The sequence below is a fragment of the Anabrus simplex genome, chromosome 7 (assembly GCF_040414725.1).
Source record: "Anabrus simplex isolate iqAnaSimp1 chromosome 7, ASM4041472v1, whole genome shotgun sequence".
Taxonomy (NCBI): Eukaryota; Metazoa; Arthropoda; class Insecta; order Orthoptera; family Tettigoniidae; genus Anabrus; species Anabrus simplex.
In genome coordinates this window covers 34,045,816-34,058,025 of record NC_090271.1, presented here as the reverse complement: position 1 = coordinate 34,058,025, position 12,210 = coordinate 34,045,816, and the positions used below count along the sequence as shown (strand labels likewise).

The following is a 12,210-nucleotide window of genomic DNA, read 5'->3' as shown; positions in this document are numbered from 1 at the left end:
CTCAAAAAGAAAGAGAATAGAAGGTTTTGAAATGTGGTGTTATGGAAGAATGCTGAAGGTGAGATGGATAGATCGAATCACAAATGTAGAGATACTGAATCGAATTGGCGAGAGAAGATAGATTTGGCTAAATTTGACGAGAAGAAGAGATAGAATGATAGGACACATCTTAAGACACCCAGGACTTGTTCCGTTGGTTTTTGAAGGAAGTGTAGGTGGTAAGAATGGTAGGGATAGACCAAGGTATGAATATGACAAGCAGATTAGAGCAGATGTAGGATGCAGTAGTTACGTAGAAATGAAAAATTTAGCACAGGATAGGGTGGCATGGAGAGCTGAATCAAACCAGTCCATGGACTGATGACTCAAACAACAACGAATTAACTAACAGTCACGGACAAGGCCTACATTATAACATGTTTATATTTAAGATAATACATAATTATGTTTGTATGTAAGAATGCTATATGTGATACCTCCAAACAGGTCCAGTATTAAGTTAAAGGAGGAGCGTAGTTTCACGCAATAATAATTTATAAATTCCTGCGAAAATGCTCATTCATTTCTCCCGTGCCAAGTTCACACTACGCGCTTGTCATTCAATCAGAGGTTCTGATACATAATTATGTTTGTACGTAAGAATGCTATCTGTAATATCGCCAAATAATTAAGGCATTAACTAAGGGGCCTAGTTTCACACAATAGTAGCGACAAGTTATAAATTCCTGAGAAAATGCTCGTTCATTTCTCCCGTTCACACTACGCGCTTGTCTTTCAATCGGAGGTTCTGTTACATAATTATTATATTTGTACGTAAGAATGCTACTGTATCTGTAATATTGCCAAATAACTAAAGTATTAACAGAGGGGCGTAGTTTCTCACATTAATAGCGACAAGTTATAAATTCCTGTACATAATGCTCGTTCATTTCTCCTGTACCAAGTTTAAACTACACGCTTGTAATTCAATCGAAGGTTCTTCGGAGGCACCGATTGAAAGCGCCCGGAGCCTCCGCTCCGTAAACAACCGCTCCATTAACAGTGCTGGTGCAGAGAGAGTGCTTGTGGCAGAATAGCTAAAAGAGTAAAAGATAGAGAGAATCCATGGTGGAATGAGAGGGTAAAGGAAGCAGTGAAAAGAAGAAAGGATGGCAAGAATGGAATACGGATGAAAAAAGAAGATATCAGGAAACGAAAAGAAGGTGCATGAAATTACTGGGAAAAAAAGCTCCTATATGGGTGTTACATGGACTTTTAAAAAGGAAGAATCTATACACAAAGCAGTGAAAGAGATAAAAGAAGAGATAACACAACCAAATAAAGTAACGAAAAGATGGAAGGATTACCTTGATGAACTCCTGAATGTTAGAAGGGGTGTCGAGAAGATGATAGAAGTAGAGTGTGAGAAGACAGAATCCACAAGTGAAATCACAATGGAAGAGGGGGACTGCTGACAAACAAATGAAAGTGGGAAAGGCAATGGGACCGGATGAATTGTGTGTGGAAATAATAATAGCAGCAGGACCCAATGGTCTACAATGGCTGTATGGGCTGTTTAGGTATATGTGGGAAGAAAAATCTGTACCAAATGACTGGAGTCAGGGAGCAATAATGCCTATATTTAAGGGGACAGGAAGATATGTGATAATTATTGACCGAGCTCGATAGCTGCAGTCGCTTAAGTGCAGCCAGTATCCAGTATTCGGGAGATAGTAGGTTCGAATCCCACTGTCGGCAGCCCTGAAAATGGTTTTCCATGGTTTCCCATTTTCACACCAGGTACCTTAATTAAGGCCACGGACTCTTCCTTCCCACTCCTAGCCCTTCCCTGTCCCATTGTCGCCATAAGACCTATCTGTGTCGGTGCGACGTAAAGCAACTAGCAAACAAAAAAAATAAAAAAATAATAATTATTGAGGAATCATACTCATATCACACTTAGCAAAAATATTTGAATGGGTATTAGAAAAGAAGGATAATTTCAAGAAGTGCAAAATGGCTTTCGAAATGGAAAATGAATACTACACCCAATCTTCAGTTAACAGAAAAACATTGGAAATATGGAAGAGATATGATGATGGTATTCACTGATTTAGAAAAGGCTTACGATAGTGTACCCAGAGCAAACATATGGCAAGTAATGCAACAGAAAGGAATTGAAAAACAAATTATAGAATATGTGCAAAAATACATGTTTCATCCTCCTTCAAAGACATCCTCAGCTATAATTGAGAACTTGTCGTAGTTAAAAATCTCATTCAAAAAAGATATACATGTGGATTAGTGGATATTAATTAATGACTGAAAGGTGAACCAATACATCTCTTAAAAGTGTAGTTCCAAGTCATATCTAATTATGAAGTTCATTACATGTAGTGTCCAGATACGTGGGGAGAACAGAGTGGTTTTAGAATGAAACTGGATTACGACAAAGAAGTGTGCTCTCACTGCTGTTATTCATAATACTTATGGACAAAACTGTGAAGGAGGCGAAGCATATGGGGAACAGGAGCCGAAAGTGATGCTGTTTGCAGATGATATTCTGATGCGGGGAGCAAACAGAGAGGAAATACAAGGGCAACTCAGCATGGTCAGCGAGACTATTAGAATTATGACATACAAATCGGTGTGGAAAAGAGTAAGACAAGCGCTGACTTGAGGAGAAAAAGAAGGAAATTATAAAATTAAAGGAACAAAATCTTGGAATTGTGGAGATCTTCAAGTAATTGAGAAGCAAAATGATGCAGGATGCAGGGCTGGACATGGAGATCAGCGAAAGGATCCAACAGGGAAATGCATTCTACCAGAGCATGAGAAACTTGGTATGAAGAAAGTACCAATGAAGTGTAACGAGGTGATGTATAAGATGTACTACTGTTCAATATTGACATATGCAGCAGATACCTGGACAATGACAAAAAGACAAGAATAAAATCCAGGCCAGTGAAATTAAATGTTTATGAATTACGACGGTGGATCAAATATAAACAGGATTTTTTTTTAATTTACTGCAACAACCAAAAAAATACACATATAGAGATCACTTTTCTACATAGTGTCTTGCCTTCAATACATATTTTCTCCATCAGACTGGTAAGTTTTTGGTACCCTCCTGATAGACAGAAGAGGGACGTGTGCAGAGCCAGTTGCGCACAAACTCTTCAACACTTGCATTATCATCGAACCGCTGTCCTCCTAGGTCTTGTTTGAGTGGTCCAAACAAATGGTAGTTGCAGGGCGATAAATCTGGACTGTACAGAGGGTGTTCCAGAGCTGTCCAGTGAATTTCCTCCAGTCTTTCCTACGTTAAAGCGACAGTATGTGGCCTTACATTGTCATGGAGGAGAATGACGTTTCGGATGGGTTGCCAGCGCCACTTATTGCGATATGCAGCTTTTGCTTCATCCAAAAGACGACAGTAACAGGCTGCATTAATTGTCCTTTGTTCGTGAAGAAAATCCACCAGCAAAATGCCTGCCGAGTCCCTGAAAACTGTTGCAAGCACCTTTTCAGCAGATGGGAGTGTTTTGGCCTTGACCGGACCTGCTTCATCTCTTCGTCGCCACTCCATGCTTGCTTGCTTGGACTCTGAGGTGTAATGAATGATGCACCCAAGTTTCATCACAAGTCACAATACAACACAAGAAATTCTCTCCTTCCTCCTCGTAGTGATGCAGGAGTCTCTGAAAAACTTCCTGGTGTAAAGTTTTTTGTTCCTGGTTGAGGAGACGAGGAACCCACCTGGCAGACAATTTTCTGAAATGGAGTTCGTCTCGGATGATGGCTTGAACACTTCCATCACTTATTCCCATGACTATAGCAATTTGCTAAATTTTTATACACCAATCTTTACCAATAATGTCATGAAAGGAAACAACGTTGTCTGCAGTCTGCTTTCATGAGGTTCATTTTCCACAGCTTCTCTTCCTGCCATAATTTTTTTAGCCCACCACTCGAGTCTGCGAAAGGGTTTCTTCCCCAAACTGTGCGCGGAGCAGTCTCAAAATTTTGGAAGGTTGGTGCCCTCTTTTGCAAAAAATTTGATCATGATGCGTTGCAAAACAGACGTGTGCACCCTTGCTGACTCATGGCATACTAAAGCAGCCCGGCTCTCCACGGTCGTTCGCGCGCGCAAACCCCTTCTCCAGACACCCCCACCAACATTCTAGCAAAGCTCCGCCTCAGAATTTTTACTAACAGCAGTGGTACATTCAAATTCCTGTTTATATATGATCCGCCTTCGTATGATAGGAAAGATGAGACGGACAGAGATACGAGGACATTGGAAAGGAAATCAAAGTGGAAAAGTTTTATGGTAAAATGAAGAGGGATAAACTTAGATGATTTGGAAATGTTAAGAGGATGGAACTGGGGAAGATGCCAAAGTAGAAGATGAAGGGGGTGGGCAAAAGGGAGACCCAGGCTAAGCGGGTTGAAAACAACTACAGCATTTTTACTGTTTTTGGAGACACAGAGGTGCTAAAATTTAGTCTCGCAGGAGTTCTTTTATGTGCCAGTAAATCTTTGACAATTTCAAATCTGGAAAAGACTATAGCTTGTTTGTGGGTTGGGTGCTGTTCCATGTATGCGAGAATTTTTTGTTTTTTGAGTACTAATTTTCCCCAAACTGTTATATGATAAGTAATTAGTGATCTCTTCGCTCGATTCCTCTTCATTAGGCTCACATTCTTCGTAATTAAGAGTATTATTAAATTCTTGGAACTCTCCTTCATTAAATGAATAAAATTAATACAAATAGAAAAATAAATATCTCTAAACACACCACAAAAATGAAGCATAAATACATGATTAAATTAAATACAGTGAAACCTGCCCAGAATGATACTTCAAGAACGTTTACATAAAGTTTTCCAATTACAGTACTTAGAAATCGAACAAAAGATGTGGATGACTGCTGCAATCATGGAGGAATGGTTACCCAACGTTAACAGGATTAAAGGGCAGCAGAGGGGAAATTCTCTTATTTCTGGATAATGCAACACGTTGCCCACATTGATCTGTCCAACATAAAACGTGTAAGGTTTCCACCAAACACAAAGGTGTGACACAACCTATGCATCAAGGTGTAATTAAATGCATAGGCCTAGAAGTTAAGTACAGACTTTTGCTAATGCAATCCATATTAGCAAACATGGATGCTGCTTCATCTACTTCAGAACTTAACAAATCCATTTAAGGGATTGATGCCACAATTTGGATCAGAGAAGTTGTTACCTATGCAAAGAAACTGTGAACTCCTGCTTTAGATAGGCAGGGTTGACTGTGACTCCTAAGGAAATCCATGAATACACTCAGAGTCATCCTAATGACTTACAAGTTATCATCAATCATGCAAATTTCACAAACACTGAAGCAGAAAACTACGCCAATATTTATGCAAATGTTGCTACAGAGAATGACTTACGTAACTTGAATCTCTACCCTAGGCCTAGAGATACTTAGTTCACTACAGATCAGATCATGGTCTGTATCACTGAAAAATTCCCGGAAAACTCGTACATTCCTAACAGATTTCGAAGTCGGTTAAGATATAGTCTATTAGCTTCCATGTCTTCCCCACATTTACTAATCACCCTTTCGTATCCTTCCGTTCTATTTCCAACTCTCGCATTGAAATCGCCCATTATCCTTGTTGTTGACCCTGACCACGATGTCACTCAATGCTTCATAAAACTTGTCAACTTCATCCTCATCTGCACCCTCACATGGTGAATACACTGAGACAATTCTCGTCCTAATTCCTCCAACTGCCAAATCTACCCACATCATTCGCTAATTTACGTGCCTAACAGAAACTATGTTGCATGCAATGGTATTCCTGATAAACAGCCCTACCCCATACTCTGCCCTTCCCTTTCTAACATCCGTCAACTACACTTTATAATCTCCTCTCTCTTCCTCGTTATCTCCCCTTACCCGAATATCACTTACTCCTAGTACATCCAGATGCATCCTCTTTGCTGACTCAGCCAGTTCTACTTTCTTTCATAAGCCGCATTAATATTGATAGCTTCCCATCGAATTCCATTTCGTTTGCCAAGTTGTTTCCAAGGAGTCCCTCGCCTGTCAAATGGGAGTGGGACTCCGTTACTCCCATAGGTCCGAGGCTTGCTTAAAATGTTCTGAGCTCAGTAAATTCATGAAGCAGGATGCTACCCTACTTGCACATAGCCCAAGTGAGGGTTATGGACCACCGGTGGATTGTATAGTCCTAGCCGCCTGAGCACAAGGAGGGCCATGACTCAGAATATGTCTGAGATGCCCACTACCATTCCATAGCAACTGGCATCCCGACTCTCCATGACTCAGAATATGTCCGAGTGCCCACTCCCATTCCATAGCAACTGGCATCCCGACTCTCAGGACCAATTACTAGGCCACTCAGCCGTTGCCCATGGTTCACGACCTAGGACGTGACTACAATAACCCGTTCCATGAACCACTAGGACATGTTCAGGCCTTTAATTTTGGCCATTTTCAGCTCTAATCAAAACTGATATGAACACTTTAAAAAAAGTGCAACTTCGTTTACAAAGATACACTATTAAAAACATACATAGGCCTAATAAAGAACACATATTAATGTGTGTTCACCTTTTTAGATGTTGTTCAATAGTTTGTGGGCTTGAGAATGTTCTGGTAAATTCTTAATTGAAAAGCGAGTAAAACAATGTGAAGACGCCACTCTACTATTTCTGACGTGTTATGGTGAATGCTGGTTGTATATAAGCTGAAGCATTAAACTTATTTTGACATACGGACATTTATATGTGGAACTGTGTTGGATTATGTTGTCAATTCAGAACTTGATGACGATGTTAAACTGGGCAGATTTCTGAAAATCTTAAATCTTATCAAAATGCCCTATTTTCCAGCCCTTGATGTTGTTATTGTCATTAAACTGGGCAAACTTATAAAAGTCTTCTTAAATCTTATCAAAATGCCCTGTTTTCGAGCCACTTATTACGTTATTGTCATTAACTGGCCAGACTTCTGAAAGTCTTCTTAAATCTTATCAAAATGCCCTGTTTTCCAGCCTTGGCACTCCATGTCACTGTTGGCATGTTAAAGATCTCTGGTGACACATTCAGTGTCAGTCAACAAAAGCAAATTAACTCAGCTGTAGGACCCATTTCCGGAAAATTCAGCTTTTGTTGCTAGATAATAGCAATACTGAAATGTCAAAATTGGTAATTCTGCATAGATGGCACCACGTCAGAAGGTTGTGTGCTGAAAACATTGTATTTCCACAGCCTGCTTACAGTCATTCAACCAGGTCAGGAAAGGAATGAATGAAGCCCCATCTAGCAGCAAGGACAGGAAATGTGCCGAGGCAGACAGGGATTTGTCCGTAGATGAAAGAAACAGAGTGAAACAAATAGCTGTTGAATCCAAAAAGAAGTCATGGGAAGATTTTGGTAATAACCTGGAAAGGCTAGGTCAAGCAGCAGGGAAACCTTTCTGGACAGTAATAAAGAATCTTAGGAAGGGAGGGAAAAAGGAAATGAACAGTGTTTTGGGTAATTCAGGTGAACTCATAATAGATCCCAGGGAATCCCTGCAGAGGTGAAGGGAATATTTTGAACATCTTCTCAATGTAAAAGATCTTCCTGGTGCTGTTGCGAACAGCCAAGCTCATGGGGAGGAGGAAAATGATGGTGAAATTACGCTTGAGGAAGTGGAAAGGATGGTAAATAAACTCCATTGTCATAAAGCAGCAGGAATAGATGAAATTAGACCTGAAATGGTGAAGTATAGTGGGAAGGCAGGAATGAAATGGCTTCATAGAGTAGTAAGATTAGCATGGGGTGTTGGTAAGGTACCTTCAGATTGGACAAAAGCAGTAATTGCACCTATCTATAAGCAAGGGAACAGGAAGGATTACAACAACTATCGAGGCATCTCATTGATTAGTATACCAGGCAAAGTATTCACTGGCATTTTGGAATGGAGGTTGCGATCAGTCGTTGAGAGGAAGTTGGATAAAAACCAGTGTGGTTTCAGACCACAGAGGGGCTGTCAGGATCAGATTTTCAGTATGAACCAGGTAATTGAAAAATGCTACGAGAGGAATAGGCAGTTGTGTTTATGTTTCGTAGATCTAGAGAAAGCATATGACAGGGTACCGAGGAAAAAGATGTTCGCCATACTGGGGGACTATGAAATTAAAGGTAGATTATTAAAATCAATCAAAGGCATTTATGTTGACAATTGGGCTTCAGTGAGAATTGGTGGTAGAATTAGTATTTTGTTCAGGGTACTTACAGGAGTTATACAAGGCTGTAATCTTTCACCTTTGCTGTTCGTAGGTTACATGTATCGTCTGCTGAAAGGTATAACATGGCAGGGAGGGATTCAGTTAGGTGGAAATGTCGTAAGCAGTCTGGCCTATGCTGATGACTTGGTCTTAATGGCAGATTGTGCCAAAAGCCTGCAGTCTAATATCTTGGAACTTGAAAATAGGTGCAATGAGTATGGTATCAAAATTAACCTTTCGAAAACTAAATTTTATGTCAGTAGGTAAGAAATTCAACAGAATTGAATGTTAGACTTGTCATACAAAGCTGGGACAGGTAGATTTTTTCAAGTATTTAGGTTGTGTGTTCTCCCAGGATGGTAATAAAGTAAGGGAGACTGAATCAAGGTGTAGTAAAGCTAATGCAGTGAGCTCGCAGTTGCGATCAACAGTATTCTGTAAGAAGGAAGTCAGCTCCCAGACAAAACTATCTTTACATCGGTCTCTTTTCAGACCAACTTTGCTTTACAGGAGCGAAAGCTGGGTGGACTCAGCATATCTTATTCATAAGTCAGAAGTAACAGATATGAAAGTAGTGAGAATAATTGCTGGTACAAACAGGTGGGGACAATGGCAGGAGGGTACTCTGAATGAGGAGATAAAGGCTAATTTAGAAATTAACTCAATGGATGAAGCCGTACGCATAAACCGGCTTTGGTGGTGGGGTCATGTGAGGCGAATGGAGGAGGATAGGTTACCTAGGAGAATAATGGACTCTGTTATAGAGGGTAAGAGAAGTAGAGGGAGACCAAGATGACGATGGTTAGACTCAGTTTCTAACGATTTAAAGATAAGAGGTATAGAACTAAATGAGGCCACAGCACTAGTTGCAAATAGAGGATTGTGGCGACATTTAGTAAATTCACAGAGGCTTGCAGACTGAACGCTGAAAGACATAACAGTCTTTAATGATAATGTATGTATGTACATGTCCTAGTCTTTTAAAATGAACTGTTAATATAATTAGCATGACAACTATCGATTAGGTGGATCTATTTAATACATTAATTTTTAAGAACTGAATCTCATTACACAACAGCAATTGGTTTAGTCTGATTCTGATGCAAGTTTTGACAGCTTTCGTATGACATTGAGGTCTCTTTCTACAGATATAAGTTGAACACATTTCTAACTTTATTGGCCATATAAATGCCTATTTTACTATATATTTTATCTTTAAGTCATTTTTGGTCAAAAATGGTATAGAAGAATATTTTTTATCATATTAATATAATTGGTGATTCTCCAGTTTAGTTATTCTCATTCTTGTGCTGATAATGCCAAGTAACTAATTTTCTTTCCTTAGAAATGCTTTTTTCCTTTCCTTAGAAATATTTAATGGTTAACTTAAACGAGATTTAAAACAGAAAGCACCAAAGAATGTTACGAATGTGGCTAGTTCGGTGCTGGTCAACTGCCCAAATACAAAAATCTTCTAAGCAATTTTTGGACAATATCAGAATTTGAGCTAAAAAAATTTAAGTGGAGACACTGTCAATGTGTGAAATACAACCATTTTCTGTATTCCAAATGGCTGAAGAGCAGTCTGTTATTATCTCCGATAGAGTTTGCATCATGTGTAAACCATGGCTGCCACATTCTGTGGGAATAATGAAACTGCGAAGTTTGAAAGCGACATGTCATGGCGTGTGCCAAATGCAACTGCAGTAAACACAATATATTAAGTAGGACAAGAGAAATTCATAATTTTTTAATTTAGTTACAGGTTAATTAAGAAACTGAACTGTTGTGAATTCTAATGCAGAGATCTGGAAGTTGAAGTATGGAGAAGTAAATTAATTTTCATGGGCTAGAAACGTGCCTGCAAGTTCAAGTGCTCGGTCAAGAAGGGTTCACTATCGCCAATGGCTCATTCTGAGCATAAGGGATTACACTTTGTTTAGGAGAGTGTGTCAGAATGAATTTACCACCATCGGTTTAGAAGTTTTATTGTGCCACACTTGGTAATAAAGACCATCCATACTGAATTATAGAATGGACACCTTTATTGAATAATTTTAGTCAACAGTAGTGTCCTTTGTTTTGTGATGTTCCACTATAAAATAAAGATAGCCTATAGTCGTTGCGGCTGCGAAAACCACTAAGTGATGGCGGATAAATACTGCCCTGAAGCAATATATCATTAATCGCGAGAATTATTTGAAATAACTCGCACAGTTAACTTTTTAAATGATGGAATCTTACTGGCCAAAGTTCTGTTATGTAATTATAAATAATCTGAAATCTATTCTTGTACTTCAGCAACTCTTATGTTATGTAAATGAAAATACTCCATAATCCATTCTTGTACCTTTGAAACTTTCAGGTTATGTAAATGTAAATACAGTCAGAAATAATTCTCTGTAATCCTCATATTGATGATGTACATATTTTATATACTGTATGTGTTTATATGTTCAACCGTTTACTAATTATCTTATATACAAAAACTATATTTTGATGTGTAAGTGCCCGCCAGTATGTAATGTCCTGTACAATTCCTATGTATGAGCCTGCAGGCTCGTTGGAATTAATTGAAATAAATGAATGAATGAATGAATGAAACTGAAATATTTCACACAGCGGTTTTCGCAGCCACAGCGATATCTAGGGTGGGTTGCTGTGTCCCCAGCAGTTGGCAACAAACAATTTTATCAATTCTACACCTAATACAAGGTAAAATTTATAACATTCATCTTCTTAATTTATGTACTTTATTTCTTGTAATGTTACTGAAATTATACCAAAATAAACTGCAATCCTTGTGTCTACAACAGGACTGACAAGTTAGATTAAGATGTAGATATTTAAGTATAGCATTTACTGTTGAACTAAAGTTGCATAAAGTTCAGTGACCATTTCTATCCTTGGTGTGTGCTTTTACTCTCAACTTGGTAAAAAAAGATTTGTGATAAAAGATGTGAGGGTATGAACTAGCAGTGCTTTATCGCTTCATATAGCCTACATAGTACACCTGGATAACTTACTGCAGTTATTGTACCAATCCTAACAAGACCATACAAACCATTCATACAAAGACTTCTACCTAATTCTTACCTTACACAGTTCACACAATCACGATGAGCATTGTCAACAGCATGGATTAATCTTCTGCACAGAGGATCAAACATCAGAATACTCTTTTTCTCACATGCTGCAACAAGCAGGGATCTGAAATATTGAAGAATGTGTTGAAATGTTTCTAAATGACCCAAACTGAAATCCTGTAAAAATCTATGCAACACAGACTTTATGCTAAATAACTTACCCATCAGGAGAAAATTCTAAATTGAAAACACCTCCATGTCGTGCATTTCTTAAACTGTCACCATGGTCCCATGAAGTACATGGTAGGATAGAGGAATACAGCTCCCGATAGAAACGATCGGCATGCCCCAAGGGAAATCGCTGTCCTAATTCCCTTTGCCGTAAGTAGAAATCGCTCATAATTCTAGTCCTTACTTTTGGCATTTGGTTCGCAAGTATTTTTCTCACTTGTCTTCAAATTAAAACCCCAAGTAACTACTTTTATTAGTAACCTATTAAAGAATGACAGTAAATACAATGGCGCACTGGGCTTCTTCTGTCTAACGTTGCCACAACAACCTGTATGGCTAAATAAATACTTAATAGTTTACAGTGACAGCAAAATTAGCAGTTAACTGAAGATTCACACATGTTGACACCACGACTCCATTTTAGAAGGAGTACTATAGCATAGTCGACATACGCGGTAATCGATTTTCAGACACACACGTTACAAAGGATATTGCTCTTCGGACAACGTAATGCTCCATGATCATGGACTTCAAAGGCTTACAGTGGGCAGATATTACAACTGATAAAGTAAGTTAATACGAAAGGCCTACTCTAGCCTACTATCTAGGAAAAGA

At 38.8% G+C, this 12,210-nt stretch overlaps 1 protein-coding gene across 1 annotated transcript in view; it reads right to left on the bottom strand.

Annotated features, from left to right (window-relative positions):
* Positions 1 to 12,008, bottom strand: part of LOC136877223 (DDB1- and CUL4-associated factor 10 homolog) — a 121,894-nt gene extending 109,886 nt beyond the window's left edge. Inside the window, exons 1-2 of the mRNA XM_067151073.2 lie at positions 11,586 to 12,008; positions 11,375 to 11,488 (exon numbers count right to left, since the gene is read on the bottom strand). Coding sequence (XP_067007174.2) covers positions 11,375 to 11,488; positions 11,586 to 11,788 — 317 coding nt within the window. The 5' untranslated portion in view covers positions 11,789 to 12,008. The remainder of the gene's footprint in view (positions 1 to 11,374; positions 11,489 to 11,585) is intronic.
* Between the last annotated feature and the right edge of the window lie 202 nt (positions 12,009 to 12,210).